The sequence below is a fragment of the Gadus chalcogrammus genome, chromosome 2 (assembly GCF_026213295.1).
Source record: "Gadus chalcogrammus isolate NIFS_2021 chromosome 2, NIFS_Gcha_1.0, whole genome shotgun sequence".
In the NCBI taxonomy this organism is placed as follows: domain Eukaryota; kingdom Metazoa; phylum Chordata; class Actinopteri; order Gadiformes; family Gadidae; genus Gadus; species Gadus chalcogrammus.
Genome location: NC_079413.1, coordinates 18,707,554 through 18,723,029, shown reverse-complemented (window position 1 = coordinate 18,723,029; position 15,476 = coordinate 18,707,554). Strand labels below are relative to the sequence as shown.

Sequence of the window (15,476 nt, the reverse complement as noted above, 5' to 3'; positions counted from 1 at the left end):
TACAACACTGTCATAACAACTCTGACCCTTTCCCATGCACTTCTACGCTAGCCATCTGCATTTGCTTTCAAAGAAGCCGGCGAATGCGTGGAGCCACGTCCAAAGTAGATGTTCATAAAGAGTAGACAAGGTTATACATTTTGAAATGGTGCATTTGTGTTACAATAAACATGAACCAATCCTTTTTTATAGTTGACGGGAGATTTTATATCCTACATTAGAATTGTTTTATCTTTGGTTGAACAATTTGCGCAGCAATCGTACATTTATGTATCTGCTTAAGTACGTCACTTGTGTACGAAATCGCCAGTCCCCGCAGGAGAGTTGTTGTAGCCAAATGCTGTGTGTGGAAGATTAGGGACTCATTTATGTTTACGTGTACATTTTTGCCAATAAACATTGTAAATAAATATGATTGTATATGGTTTTAAAATGTTTTCCTTTTTTAAATATAACAGATGTTTGCACCACTTTTCTTTCAGTTGTTCAATAACACACACTTTTTGGTTAGAAAAATATTTATTTGGGATAGTGAAAAAAATGCAAGTGACAGTTATTCATGGACTGTTTTTTTCCTTACGGCTATTGTGTAGCATCTTCTTGATGGTTCTCTGGATTTCCTCGGGACACTTGTAACCACGCAAGTTCGGATGTCGGTGGTGGCTGTAACGGGGCAAGCAGGCCGAGCCGGCTTCGGTCATCAAGCCTCGTAACGATAACTCATAATAACAATGCTGTTTGCCAACGCTTGTAACTAAGAAAAAATACAAGCAATTCCTGAAAAGCTCGCCCAACGTTTACTCGTGTCTGGCCTCTCTGTCGGTCAGTCTTCCTTTTCTCTTCTTCTGCTTCTCCAACATTGGGTTTTTCTGTCTCTTTTTTTTAGTCGGCTGATCCATGATGAATGTAACAATCCCTTCGTTACTTGTGTTTATCGAGCCAGTTCCATGTTTGTGTGTGTAGTGCCGTAGAGCAATTCCTTACTTCATGCCGAGACTCCCACGAGAGTGGGCGGCGTTGCCGGCAGAAACTTGTATTTTAAGTGCAATATTTATTCATAACATCGGTTTATAACCCTTTAAATAAGAATGATAAGTCAAGGTTAGATCAAATAAATCAAAGTGCATATGTTTTCTTTAGACCGTTTCGGTTCCAGACTTTTCTTTTTTTATACTCGGGGGGCCAGCGGGGTGGCCAACCTCTGACCACCCTGGCCCCCACGTGGCTACGCCACTGCGTGTGGCAGCTTTAATAAATAATACAGCTTATATCTTATAGCCTATCTTCTCCATAGTTGTCTAAAGTAAAAGCAGCCTACCGTTCAGCACAATAGAGACAACACACTAAACTGAAGTTTTTTTAATTGTTTTTCTGTTTAACAGGTTATCAGCTGCAGGCGTCTTTCAAGGCGAAGTTAAAGAAGTTAGAAAACTGTAAATAAATCTGTGAGGCGTGTAACTCTGCAATCGGATAACAGAGGAGGACCCTTAAGGTTAAATAAGGTTGCGTGGTGATATTTCAGCTATTTAATATAATAAATATGATATAGTATAGGCTTATATTAGCTTATATACTCATATTAAAATAGAGTAATCATCTTACCTGAACCGCAACACTGAAGCGGCCAAACTTGTGGAAAAACTGCCGGTAGAAAATTTGAAAGAAAAGTCGATTTCCTTTAAGTTTTAAATGAACATTTCACACGATCAATTACTGCGTTTCGCTTTCGATTTGAACCCTTACGATATTTAGAGTTAACATGTTACTGAAAATCTTTAGTGAATAAGAGGTAGCCTGTCTCCCCCGGACAGACGCGTGTGTCAGGTGGGAGGGGGGAGGTGGGAGGGGCCCCGGGATGGTGTGACAGCCTGCAGAGGGGAGGGAAGAGAGAGGGTAGACGTTGAGCATCAGGCGACAGGGAGGGAGGATGGAGTGGAGAGAGGGGCGAGTGGGAGGGGAGGAAAACGAGAAGGCAGGACTGTTAAATGTTTAGAAGATGCACACAGGGAGAGAGAGAGAGAGAGAGAGAGAGAGAGAGAGAGAGAGAGAGAGAGAGAGAGAGAGAGAGAGAGAGAGAGAGAGAGAGAGAGAGAGAGAGAGAGAACATAGGGGTGAAAAAATGCCCTCACATAACACAGAATGTGGCATGTAGCCTACCTCTGGAATCAGACACTCTAGCAAAAGGAGGAGAAGCCGAAAGTAATAATACTTTGTATTGTGACCAGATTAAGGGGGTCAGATATTGGACCATCATTATTTGTTTATCGGTCAGTGTGATATATGTCCAGAAACTATCCCATACTGGTGCTTTATCCTTGCTTATAGTATTCAGCTTATTAAGCATGTGTTCATATGAGGCTGTTTTTATCATGGCGTTAGCCCATTCTTTAAACCCTGGAGTTGTAGGTGTATTCCAGTGTTTAGGAATTGTCCTTGCAGCCACTGTAATGCCAACCACAAGGACAGAAAAACTCTTTACTTGACACATTACATAGTTGACTTCTGTCACCTAGCAGGCAAAGTCTCAGAGAGACTGGTATTTTTCTACCGGCCCATTTGCCAAGGTACTCCAAAACAAATCTCCAAAAGGGCTGAATAGATGGGCATTGCCAAATACAGTGTGATAAAGTACCAGCTTCTTTCTGACATTTCCAACATAAATTGTTATTCATTGCTCCCATTCTATATAGTCTTAGTGGTGTAAAGTAGTACCTGTGTATTATTTTATATTGGGTGAATTTCCCTTTGGCTTCCCTTATGTACATTCCATTGTCAGATATAATTTTCAACCCTGTACTGTCCTCCATTATACATCCCAAATCTTTCTCCCATATTACTTTTAGGTTATGACAGTCATAGCTAAGCAATTGGTTGGTTTTCCTATAAAACATAGAAGCTCGTTTGCATTCCCCAGGTAGTTTGAGGTAATCCATGATGTGGTTCCCATCTCTGTATTGAATCTTGGAGGTAATTAGCGTCTGCTAAATGCCCTAAATGTAAATGTAAATGTAATACAGCTCCTGATTTGAAGGTACTTCCAAAAATTGTCTTTACCCTTGAGCTTATATTTTCTCACGAAGTCTGAGTATGATATAAACACTTGATCTTCAAATAGATCAGCAATGTTTCATATACCACTACTATGCGGCTTCTTCCAAAATACTGATGTCCTTCCAATTTTAATCATTGAGTCATACCATAAGGAGGAGTAGGATGCTTACAATGTGACAATTTAAACATTTTATGTACTTTGGTCCATATCTCTTTGGAGTGTGCCATGATAGGATTGGGTAAATTAAGGAAACACTGGGAGAGTCTACCTATTGGTGAAAAAGGGAGTGCCAACTTATTTTCAATAGCAATCCATTCTAATGTATTATCTTTATTCCAGTGTCTGGTTATTTTGGCCATTTCGAAAGAGATGTAATACAATCTTGGGTCTGGCAATCCCAGTCCGCCTTTGTCTCTAGGTGAGCACACTTTGCTAAGCATAATTCTGGCTTAATTTCCCTCCCCATAAAAAGTCTTTAATTATTGTGTCATATCGTTTGAAAATCTGAGGCAAGGCAAGGCAAGGCAATTTTATTTATAAAGCACATTTCAGACACAGGGCCACTCAAGGTGCTTCACAGGGTTAAAATCAAATATAGAACACACATACAAAAAAGAAACAAATTTGAAACATGGATGGAAATACAACATTTAAATAAAAGAAATAAAACATTTGAACAAAAAATAAAAATTACAGGTTAAAAGGGAAACAAGAAAGTTTTGAGACCCGACTTAAACGAGCTGAGAGTCTCAGCGGACCTCAGACTCTCTGGCAGTCCGTTCCAGATATTGGGCGCATAAACGCTGAATGCCGCCTCTCCCTGTCTTGTCCTAGCTCTGGGGATTTTTAAAAGACCTGTCCCAGACGACCTAAGAGCTCTGGTCAGTTCATAGCGGATCAGAAGATCAGTCATGTATTTTGGCCCTAGACCATTTAGGGCTTTATATACCAACATCAATATTTTAAAATCAATTCTCTGTTTGACAGGAAGCCAGTGTAAAGACTTCAGAACTGGGGTGATGTGATCCACTTTTTTGGTCCCAGTGAGGACTCGAGCAGCAGCGTTTTGAATTAGCTGAAGCTGTCTGATTGATTTTTTTTGAAGGCCTGCAAAGACACTACAGTAGTCAAGTCTACTAAAAATAAATGCATGGAAAAGTTTTTCCAAGTCCTGCTGAGACATTAGCCGTTTCAACCCAGTTTGAAAGTCAATCTAGTAATATGTTGTGGTCAACTGTGTCGAACGCAGCACTGATATCCAGTAAAACTAAGACAGAACTTTTGCCACTGTCTGTGTTTAAGTGGATGTCATTGAGGACTTTAACCAGTGCGGTCTCAGTGCTGTGGTGTTGTCTAAAACCTGACTGAAAGACATCAAAGCAGTTAATCATTGCTAAGTAGTTATTTAGCTGATGATAAACAGCTTTTTCAATGATCTTGCTTAAAAATGGTAGGTTGGATATCGGCCTATAATTGTTCATGAGTGATGTATCTAGATTTTTCTTTTTTGTGAGTGGCTTGATGACTGCTGTTTTCAGGGGCTGTGGGAATACACCAGTGCGAAGGGACATATTGACAATTTCTAGGACATCTGAGGCCATGCAGTTAAAGACTGCCCACAGTTTTAAAGAAGCCTGTGGGCAGAATGTCAAGGCAACAGGAGGAGGAGTTAAGGTGTTGTATAATGTCATCCAGGTTTTTCTTGTTTATCAGAAAAAACTCTGTCATGGCATCTGAATTTATTTTAAATGGGTACAGAGATAAAACATATCTTGAACCTGGTATTGATGCGGTAACAGCTTGTCTTATTTTATGAATTTTCTCGGTAAAGAAGGAGGCAAATTCATTGCAGGCCCTCGTGGAAAGATGTTCAGACGCTACTGTCACAGGAGGGTTTGTTAGCCTGTCAACAGCAGCAAACAGGGCATGTGCATTGTTGCTGTTTTTGGTGATGATGTCAGAAAAGAAAGACTGCCTTGCATTTCTTAGTTCTAGGTTAAAAGTACGTAGTTTCTCTTTGAACATATCATAATCAACATTGAGATTTGTCTTTCGCCACCTGCGTTCTGCTTTACGGCACTCTCTCTGAGGGGATATAGTTACTGGTACCATCATGAGTATATAATTGAATTGTGGAGAAATCACAATTTTTATAAGATTAACCTTTCCCCATAATGTCAGATTAATTGTCCCCCATTTATCTAAATATTTTTTTATTTTTTGTAGTACTGGTTCAAAGTTTAATGCTGGCATTTCTTCCACAACCTGTCTTAGTTTTATTCCCAAATATTTCATCCCTTTTGGTACCCATTTAAAACCAAAGTTTGTCATTAAGTTTGAATTGAGTAATCTCGCAATAGGCATGGATTCCGACTTTGTCCAATTATTCTTGTACCCTGATAATTTGGAATATGATTTTATTGTGTCCATTAAGTGGGGCGTCGAAATCAATGGGTCTTTTACCAGCATAAAAATATCCTCTGCGTACAATAACAATTTGTGCTCTTTCCCGCCTCCATCCACTCCTTTAATATTTGCATTGGCCCTAATCGAATTAGCCAGCGGCTCCAATACGATATTAAACAATAGTGGGGATAAAGGGCAGCCCTGTCCTCTGGTAAGGTTGAATAGAGGTGATATTAGCCCGTTAGTCATCACAGCTGCCTTTGGGCTTTTATACAAGGTTTTAATCCAGCTAATAAATGTTTGTCCGAATCCAAAATGTGATAGAGCTGCAAGCAAGAAATCACATTGAACCCGGTCGAATGCCTTCTCAGCATCAAGTGAGAGGCCAACGACTGGGTCTCTTCCTGTCCTGTTGGACCATATCAAGTGTAATAGTCTTCTCATGTTGTCTGTAGACGACCTATTTTTCATAAATCCCACTTGGTCAAGGTGTATGATGCTTGGCAATGCACTTTCCAGACGTAAGGCCAAGATCTGACGGACAATTCTTAGTCTGTAAACACGTTTAATCTTTTGTGTGTCTGTCAGACGCTGCTACTCTCTCTCTTCTTCCAGGATAGGATTCATTATAGATTCATGGATCATTTATCCAGAGCTGTTGAAGAAAATTGGACCACTCAGGAACTCCCAGAATGGTCACACAAACTAACTATCAGCCTATACTATTGTGTTATATTGAGATCTATTATGGAGAGCAGGTGGGTTGTACGTTTCTGATGATTAAATATCATTAACTCCTCGGATGGTCTGTCCGTGTGAACAAGGATCACTCAGAAATGTCCCCAAATGAGAATGAAGAATTTGAAAACCCTGGTTCATTACTGGGATGATACAAAAATGCCCTGTGTGTATGTGTAGCGTGTTTGTATGTGTGTTAATGCTTTTTTTTTGGTTATTTTCATGTCTACATTTTAACCTACTTGTTCTCCATTCTCCCAAACAGACCTTGAGGGCTTTGAGTTTGGAACATTATTAAATGTACCAGATGAGTCTTTCATCCGTCCCCAAACATTACTCGAGTTGAAAACCAGGTGACCAAGGCATCGGAAACCCTTCTACCTGTCTCTGCGTGTGTCAGTGTGTGCGTCTGTGTGTGTGATTGGATCCGTGTGTGTGTGTCTGTGCGCATGTGTGTTTATATGTGCTCGTGTGTGTGTTTGTGGGGGTATGTGTGTGTGTTTGTCTGTGTGTATCTGTGTGTGTGTGTGTGTGTGTGGCGGTTTGTGTGCGTGCATGTGTGTGTGTGTGTGTGTGTGGCCACACCCCCTTTAATTAAAACCATTACCCGTCCTGTCTTTGTCCATCAACTGTTTGTTCTTCCAAATATAATATGGGAGCTCTAAACCAGCCGGTGTCTTTCCGGGCGGGCCGCATCCTAATGCCTGCTGGGTAATGACATCCATTAGGGCTCCTAGCGCTGAGTGCTGCCTGACGCACTGTTGTTTTTGTCTTCCTGTGTGTGTTCTTGTCGAATAAAAAAAAATAGTTTTTTATGCAGGTGCGTTTGTGTGTGTGAGGCTGTAGGTCTGTGTGTGTACATGTATCTGTCTTTGAGTATGCGTGTGTGTGTGTTTCTAAGAGTATGTGTGTGTGTCTAGGAATGTGTGTGTGTCTAGGAGTGTGTGTGTGTGTGTCTGTCGTGCGCGCGCGTCAAGGAGCATGTGTATTTGTGTGTGAGTACGTGTCTAGAAGTATGCATGTGTGTGTGCATGCGTATGTATGTGTCTGTGTCTAGTCTGCATGCATGTGTCTAGGAGTATGCATGTATGTGTTTGCATGCACAGTGTGCGTTGGGCATTAAGGGCACACCGCCTAGAGCAGCCTCTCCAGACACACTAGAGTTCTAAGGAGTCTTGAGTTCGGACATGCTGAGCCTCGGCCCTCGGCTCAGCTGCTCTCTAATAAACTGCTGTGCCCTGGCCTCTTGTGCGTATGTCTATAGGAGAAGCCCACCACGGCCACTGGGGGGCGATGGCTGGTCTACTTCCAGTGGGGTTTGGTGAGTTTGTCCTTCCATCGTCAGAGAACTTAGGTTAGCAGCGTCTGCGGTCCATGGTGTGTTTGGTACGGTCACTGGGATATAGACATCGGAATATAGTTTCCATGACTCATTCAGCCAAAGCTAGAAGATGCAAGATGGCGGAAGTGGCCAGAGAGAGAGAGGAAAGCGATTAGAGCGTGAATAAGAGCCGAGACCCAAACGAACACAGCTTCCAACATCTTTACTACGACACGCTCCCAGGGAGAGATCAAGAAGCAACAGAATACACGACAGGGAGGGGAGCGGGCAAACAATCAAAATATAAACCCAATGATTAAAAGCTCCATTTACCTTTATATTTATACTTCACATTCTGAAATTATTGCGGATTAAGAAACAATTAAATCCTGGACGTATCATCAAACGATGGGAAGGGATAATAATGTAAGGCGCAATGAAATTATCAGCACACGAAATGAACACCAACAATGCTCATCCTTCTGTCCTCTGGCGCCCCATGTGGCCACAAACGGTACTACAGCACAACTGAGCAGGGCGGCGAGGGTGCGACTTTAACAGAAGTCAACGAAGATGAGCCGCCGTATTTATTGATCAGATACAGGTTGAGGTGAATAGTCCCGATGTTTAATATTGCTCTGTGTCATTCAGATATGAATTTAAGTCGGGTCACATGTTCCCGTAGACGTGATGCTGGGCAGATTCCAACCCATCCTTCATCACATGACATAATCTGGATTATCTTCAGATATCAATCGAGAGAGTCCTATGCATGTACCCCATGTCTGATAGAGAGAGAGGGATAGAGAGAGAGGGTTAGGGAGAGGGAGAGAGAGAGAGAGTGAGAGCGACAGAGTGAGAGAGAGTGAGAGAGAGAGAGCTAGAGAGCGAAAGAGCGAGAGAGAGAGCAAGAGATATTGAGGCAGTCTCTTTAATCAAACCCCAAACCGTCCCCATCAGAGGTCAATCTTCTGCAATCACACTTTCTGAGCGGCCAGTCACGCCCATTAACACCAAGTGACTTCACCTGAGCCAATCAGAAAGAGCTTTCTTCAGCAGGAGCCCCCCCCCCCCCTCCCTGAGGGTGGAGGTTCGGCCTCCTCCCCCCCCCCCCCGAGGGCGGGGCCTCAGCAGAGGCCGGAGACGTAGTCGAAGTCCCTGAAGGTGTCCTGGTCCTTGCGGGAGAGGACGCGGCGTTCCCGCGGCGGCGTGAGCGCCGGCTTCTCCCCGGTGAACTCCTCGTCGAAGTTGCTGACGTCGGCGTTCCCGCTGAGAGCCGGCACGAAGGGCGGGGCGAGCTGCCGCTGGAGCAGAGCCTCCCAGTCCATGGTCTGGGGACACAGCAGGGGGTCAGAGGTCAGCAGGGGGTCAGGGGGCAGCAAGAGGTCAGGGGAGGAGGAAAGGAGAGGAGAGGAGAGAGGAGAGGAGATGCTGACCTTAAAGAAAGGTTGTTTCTTCACATCCTCTGCGTCCTTCTCTCCGGAGCCCAGCCGTCTCTCTGGGTTCCTCCTCAGCAGCTGGAGGACAGAACAACAAACATGGAACCCTCCTCTTGTCTGAACCCTCCTCACATCCTCCTCACATCCACCTCACACCCCTCCACCCTCCTCCTGCAGGTCGCTGTTCCCCATGGGGAGAGCTATGGTGATCAACAAGAGGTGGTTTGAGGACGAGGCGGCAGGAAGCTCACCCTCCTCATGATGGCGATGGCGTCGGTGGACAGGAAGCGGGGGTAGCGGACCTCGTCGTTCACGATGCTGTCGAACACCTCCTCCTCGTCGTCACCGGGGAACGGCGACTGGGGAGGAGACGCTTATTAATACAGATTAATACAGGTATGAGAGACATTAACCACTGCTGCCACTAGATGGCACCGTCGTTGAGTTCAGAGTCCTTTACCTTCAGCAGGACGGAATCAGGTTATGACTCAACATTTACAAGATACCTGTCTCTGTACTGTATTACCCCTACCTGCTCCTTGATGACCTGTCTCTGTACTGTCTTACCCCTACCTGCTCCTTAATGACCTGTCTCTGTACTGTCTAACCCCTACCTGCTCCTTGATGACCTGTCTCTGTACTGTCTTACCCCTACCTGCTCCTTAATGACCTGTCTCTGTACTGTCTAACCCCTACCTGCTCCTTGATGACCTGTCTCTGTACTGTCTTACCCCTACCTGCTCTTTAATGACCTGTCTCTGTACTGTCTAACCCCTACCTGCTCCTTGATGACCTGTCTCTGTACTGTCTTACCCCTACCTGCTCTTTAATGACCTGTCTCTGTACTGTCTAACCCCTACCTGCTCCTTGATGACCTGTCTCTGTACTGTCTAACCCCTACCTGCTCCTTGATGACCTGTCTCTGTACTGTCTTACCCCTACCTGCTCCTTAATGACCTGTCTCTGTACTGTCTAACCCCTACCTGCTCCTTGATGACCTGTCTCTGTACTGTCTTACCCCTACCTGCTCCTTGATGACCTGTCTCTGTACTGTCTTACCCCTACCTGCTCTTTAATGACCTGTCTCTGTACTGTCTAACCCCTACCTGCTCCTTGATGACCTGTCTCTGTACTGTCTAACCCCTACCTGCTCCTTGATGACCTGTCTCTGTACTGTCTTACCCCTACCTGCTCCTTAATGACCTGTCTCTGTACTGTCTAACCCCTACCTGCTCCTTGATGACCTGTCTCTGTACTGTCTTACCCCTACCTGCTCCTTAATGACCTGTCTCTGTACTGTCTTACCCCTACCTGCTCCTTAATGACCTGTCTCTGTACTGTCTAACCCCTACCTGCTCCTTGATGACCTGTCTCTGTACTGTCTTACCCCTACCTGCTCCTTAATGACCTGTCTCTGTACTGTCTAACCCCTACCGGTGGACGAGAGTGACCAGGTTGTGAATGCTCACCTCCCCCACCATCATCTCGTAGATCAGGACCCCCAGCCCCCACCAGTCCACCGCCCGGGTGTACGACGTGTCCGTCAGGACCTCCGGGGCCAGGAACTCAGGGGTCCCACAGAAGGTGCTGGTCCTGTCCCCGAAACCCATACCTGGGGAGAGGGGGGAGTGGGGAAAGAGGAGGGAGAGAGGATAGGAGAGGCAAAGGGAGGAGGAGGAGGGAGAGAAGGAGGAGAGAGGAGGTGTGAGGATAAGAAGAGAGTGCAGCATGACAGAGGAGAGGAGGGATAGAGAGAGGGATGATCTGGTGTATGATCTCCTATAATGTGTTTTTCTAATGTGTGGAAACAGCACTAATCGGGTCGTCTCGATTACACCAGCGGTATATTGAATGGTTCTCCCTGGAAGACCGACAGACACCAAGACTAGAGAAGCATTGGATCACGGGAGCCAGGGACTGACAACACTCCCTGAGAGCCAGGAGCCACTCAGGACGCTTATTATGGGCTTGAGGATAGGGATAGAGGCTTCCCTGTTTCCACCAGATTACAGGAAACAGGAAGGAGATGAACACAAGGAACAGAGAACCCCAGGGCAGTTGCGACATAAACGACAGGATTATGTTGTAGTGGAGGGGTCTGTCTGTCTGTCGGTCTGTCTTACCTTCTTTACAGAGGCCAAAGTCTGCTATCTTCACAAAGCCCTCTGTGTCCAGCAGCAAATTATCCAGCTTGAGATCCCTGGCGGGGTGGGGGAAGAGAGAGAGAAAGAGAGAGAGAGAGAGTTAAAGAGAGAGACAGAGACAGAGAGAGCTCAAAGGATAGAAAGAGAGAGAGGTGAATGAGGGAGATCCATTTCAAGGCGGTACTGGGTGTCACCAGGGACCCTTCAGTCCTGCTCCTAGTGACAGAGCGCCTGGGCAGACCCAAGAACAATGGAGGGCGGAGCTACGCCTCGCTCCTGTTTCAGTAAGGAGTTATTCTACTGAAGACTCTATTCTACTGAAGACTCTATTCTACTGAAGAGTCTATTCTACTGAAGAGTCTATTCTACTGAAGACTCTATTCTACTGAAGACTCTATTCTACTGAAGAGTCTATTCTCCTGAAGACTCTATTCTACTGAAGACTCTATTCTACTGAAGACTATTCTCCTGAAGACTCTGTTCTTCTGAAGCTATCTGAGGAGGATCCTCGAGCCGCCGGCCTACACAGGGCTCAAGTTTACAGACACATCATCCCTACAGTTTACAACTGCTGGATGAGTTTGAGTTTGGAGTTTGCAGACACAGACCTGACATTTGATTGGTCAGACCTCATGAAATGAACCTGAAGTCTGATTGGTCGGACCTCAGACATGACTCTGATGTCTGATGGTCCAACCTCATGACCCTGACGTCTGATTGGTCAGCGGTACATGTCACTCACCGGTAGACGATCTTGTGGTCGTGCAGGAACTGCAGACCCAGAACCACACAGGCGGAATAGAACCTACCGGAGGAACATCACAACGTTACACACAAACACACACATAGGTCGGACAAACAGGTGGGACACACAGGTCGGACGGACACACACACACACACACACACACACACACACACAGACACACCCACCAACACACACACACAGGTCAGACAACCCCCCCACCCCCACCCCTCTCACATGGCGCGGGGCTCCAGGAACACGTCGGTGTGGATGTGCATCATGAGGTCGCCCCCCGCCGTGTACTCCATGACGAAGCACACGTGCTCCGGGGTCTGGAAGCACGCAAACAGGTTGACCAGGAAGGACTGCCGCGCGTCGGTCACCGTCTCGAAGATACGCTTCTCACACATCAGGCTGGAGGGGGGTGAAACATATTTACATTAACATTCAAGGTGACTTACAATAAGTACATTTGTCAGAAGTAGGAGAAACAGCAATATATCTCTGTGGGTACAGTAAGGGTGTTCATAGAACCAAGTGCTGAGCACTAACAATCACTAGGTTAACCCATTCCCCAAACACAACAAAGAAAGCTTGGGTCCCTCCTGCTCCAACTACCGCCAATCAAATCCTCAATCACCCAATCACAGCCCTCCTTCAGTCTGGCTACGCCCCCATATCCCATAGGACTCGCAAAAGAAAGTCAGACAGTTGGAAGAAAGATGTCACCCGATCTTGTATTTAATGCATTCTCGAGGAAAATAACTGCAGACTGGGGTAGTGTCCCTGGGATTTGTAGTTCTTCTGTAGTTCTACGTAGTTCTTTACCTCTCCACCTCGTCGCGGGCCACGATGTCGCCCTTCTTCAGGGCCTTGATGGCGTACAGGCGGCCGCTCTTCTTGTACTCAGAGAGGAGGACCTGGAAGAGCAGGAGGAGTCAACAAGAGAGGAGCAGAGGAGTCAACGAGAGAGGAGCAGAGGAGTCAACGAGAGAGGAGCAGAGGAGTCAACGAGAGAGGAGCAGAGGAGTCAACGAGAGAGGAGCAGAGGAGTCAACAAGAGAGGAGCAGAGGAGTCAACGAGAGAGGAGCAGAGGAGTCAACGAGAGAGGAGCAGAGGAGTCAACGAGAGAGGAGGAGAGGAGTCAACGAGAGAGGAGCAGAGGAGTCAACGAGAGAGGAGCAGAGGAGTCAACGAGAGAGGAGGAGTGGAGTCAACGAGAGAGGAGCAGAGGAGTCAACGAGAGAGGAGGAGAGGAGTCAACGAGAGAGGAGCAGAGGAGTCAACAAGAGAGGAGCAGAGGAGTCAACGAGAGAGGAGCAGAGGAGTCAACGAGAGAGGAGCAGAGGAGTCAACGAGAGAGGAGGAGAGGGGTTAAGGAGAGAGGAGGAGAGGGGTAAAGGAGAGAGGAGGAGGTTATGGAGAGGGGAGCAGCGGGGTTAAGGAGAGAGGAGCAGAGGGGTTAAGGAGAGAGGAGGAGAGGGGTAAAGGAGAGAGGAGGAGAGGGGTTAAGGAGAGAGGAGCAGAGGGGTTAAGGAGAGAAGAGGAGAGGGGTTAAGGAGAGAGGAGGAGAGGGGTTAAGGAGAAAGGAGCAGAGGGGTTAAGGAGAGAGGAGCAGGTCAAGGATAGAGGAGCGGGGTTAATGAGAGGAGAGCAGAGTGGTTAAGGAGAGAGGAGGAGAAGGTTGGACGTCTTCGGGCGGTTTGAGTCGTTGCGAATTTTCAAAATGGCCGCTTATAGTGTACCTTTCCAAAATGGCCTCTGCCGAGAACGGCGATCATCTTGAAGTCCTGAAGGCACAGAGGACCCTGACTGGAGCTGCACACACACACACACACACACACACACACACACACACACACACACACACACACACACACACACACACACACACACACACACACACACACACACACACACACACACACACACACACACACACACACACGCTTGACCTTTATTTATGCCTAATTTAAGTGTTGCCTCACATTGACATGTGTGTTGACAGACCCAGAACATACGAGCAATAAGTTTGAATGTCTCCCCAATTCTCCCCCTCCTCATGACGACGGTGCCCCGGCATAAAAATCTCACAGGCACACACTCTCTCTCTCTCTAAAGCCACCATATTGTGAGTGGGTGTGTTTACACTCTGCATGCTGCTCGGATATTCTGGCAGTAAGTACAAACACAGCCATGCCTGTGTGTGTGTGTGTGTGTGTGTGTGTGTGTGTGTGTGTGTGTGTGTGTGTGTGTGTGTGTGTGTGTGTGTGTGTGTATTGTTATATGTGTGTTTGTGTGTGTGTGTTTTTACGTGTGTGTGTGTTTATTGCTATGTGTGTGTGCGTGTGTACCTGCTGGTTGAGCTGTGTGTTCTAGCAGGTTTCTGGGGAGGATGGACGCTGGGGGGGGAGATCACCGGCACCTGCTCCTGTTCGGGGGGGGGGGGGGAGGCCAGGGGGGAGAGAGGAGAGGGAGAGAAAAGGGGAGAGGAGAGAGGGAATTACATGGAAATCTTGAGGACATTTGGCCATGACGTTGAGTGTTATTTTGGTCTCTCGTCCACATTCCTGAGCCTCCTCCTATCTCGTTGGGGTTCCTTAGTTCTCTACATTCATCAGACTAATTAATGAAATATTCCCCCGCCTGGCCCCCGCCTGGCCCCTCTCTCTCTCTCTCTCTCTCTCTCTCTCTCTCTCTCTCTCTCTCTCTCTCTCTCTCTCTCTCTCTCTCTCTCTCTCTCTCTCTCTCTCTCTCTCTCTCTCTCTCTCTCTCTCTCTCTCTCTCTCTCTCTCTCAAAGCTTTATTGGCAAAGGGAAACCTACATTTAGAATGCCAAAGCATGCAAAAAGAACAACAATTAACAATTAAATTGTTGAAAATAGAAACACTCAAATAACTAATGCTCTCTCCCTCTCTGCCTGCCTGTCTGCCTGTTGAACTTTCTGCTTCTCTTTGTGTTTCCCCCCCTCTCTCTCTCTGTCCATGTGTTGGTGTCTCTCTCTCTGTCTGCGTCTCTCTCCGTCTGTGTCTCTCTCCGTCTGTGTCTCTCTCCGTCTGTCTGTCTGTCTGTCTGTCTGTCTGTCTGTCTGTCTGTCTGTCTGTCTGTGAGCAGGATAAACAGAAACACAATACAGCAAACACTCCACCTCCTCCTCCCTCCCCTCCGCCATCTCCCTCCTCTTCCTCTTGATGAAAGGCTCAATTACCATCCTCTTCCTCCTGTCTTTCCTTCATTTGTCATCCTGTCAGTCACACACACACACACACACACACACACACACCACACACACACACACACACACACACACACACACACACACACACACACACACACACACACACACACACACACACACACACACACACACACACACACACACAGTCTGCTGCTGGATCCTATATCATCCATTAGGATGATGATGATGATGATAATAGATTCCATTACAGTGTTTCTGTCTGCAGGTCGTCTGGGTCAACAAGATGGATGACAGGATGAATGGGTGTATGGGCAGGGTGAATGGGTGGAGGATGACATGGTGAACGGTTGGATGATGACAGGGTGAACGGGTGGAGGATGACAGGATGAAGTGGGGGAGGATGACAGGATGAAGGAGGACAGGGTGAACGGGT

General features: G+C 46.5%; 1 protein-coding gene across 3 annotated transcripts in view; it reads right to left on the bottom strand.

The window, feature by feature from the left end:
• Nucleotides 1–8,637: 8,637 nt before the first annotated feature.
• The window catches only part of pkn1b (protein kinase N1b), a 30,351-nt gene continuing 23,512 nt past the window's right edge, over nt 8,638–15,476 (bottom strand). For 2 of the 3 annotated variants that reach the window (XM_056604792.1, XM_056604789.1), the window contains exons 13-22: nt 14,198–14,274; nt 13,589–13,661; nt 12,671–12,762; nt 12,080–12,256; nt 11,843–11,905; nt 11,080–11,156; nt 10,426–10,568; nt 9,208–9,315; nt 8,954–9,034; nt 8,638–8,848 (exon numbers count right to left, since the gene is read on the bottom strand). In XM_056604792.1, the coding sequence (XP_056460767.1) occupies nt 8,645–8,848; nt 8,954–9,034; nt 9,208–9,315; nt 10,426–10,568; nt 11,080–11,156; nt 11,843–11,905; nt 12,080–12,256; nt 12,671–12,762; nt 13,589–13,661; nt 14,198–14,274 (1,095 nt within the window). In that variant the 3' untranslated portion in view covers nt 8,638–8,644. The remainder of the gene's footprint in view (nt 8,849–8,953; nt 9,035–9,207; nt 9,316–10,425; nt 10,569–11,079; nt 11,157–11,842; nt 11,906–12,079; nt 12,257–12,670; nt 12,763–13,588; nt 13,662–14,197; nt 14,275–15,476) is intronic. The other variant, XM_056604790.1, reaches the window with a different exon arrangement.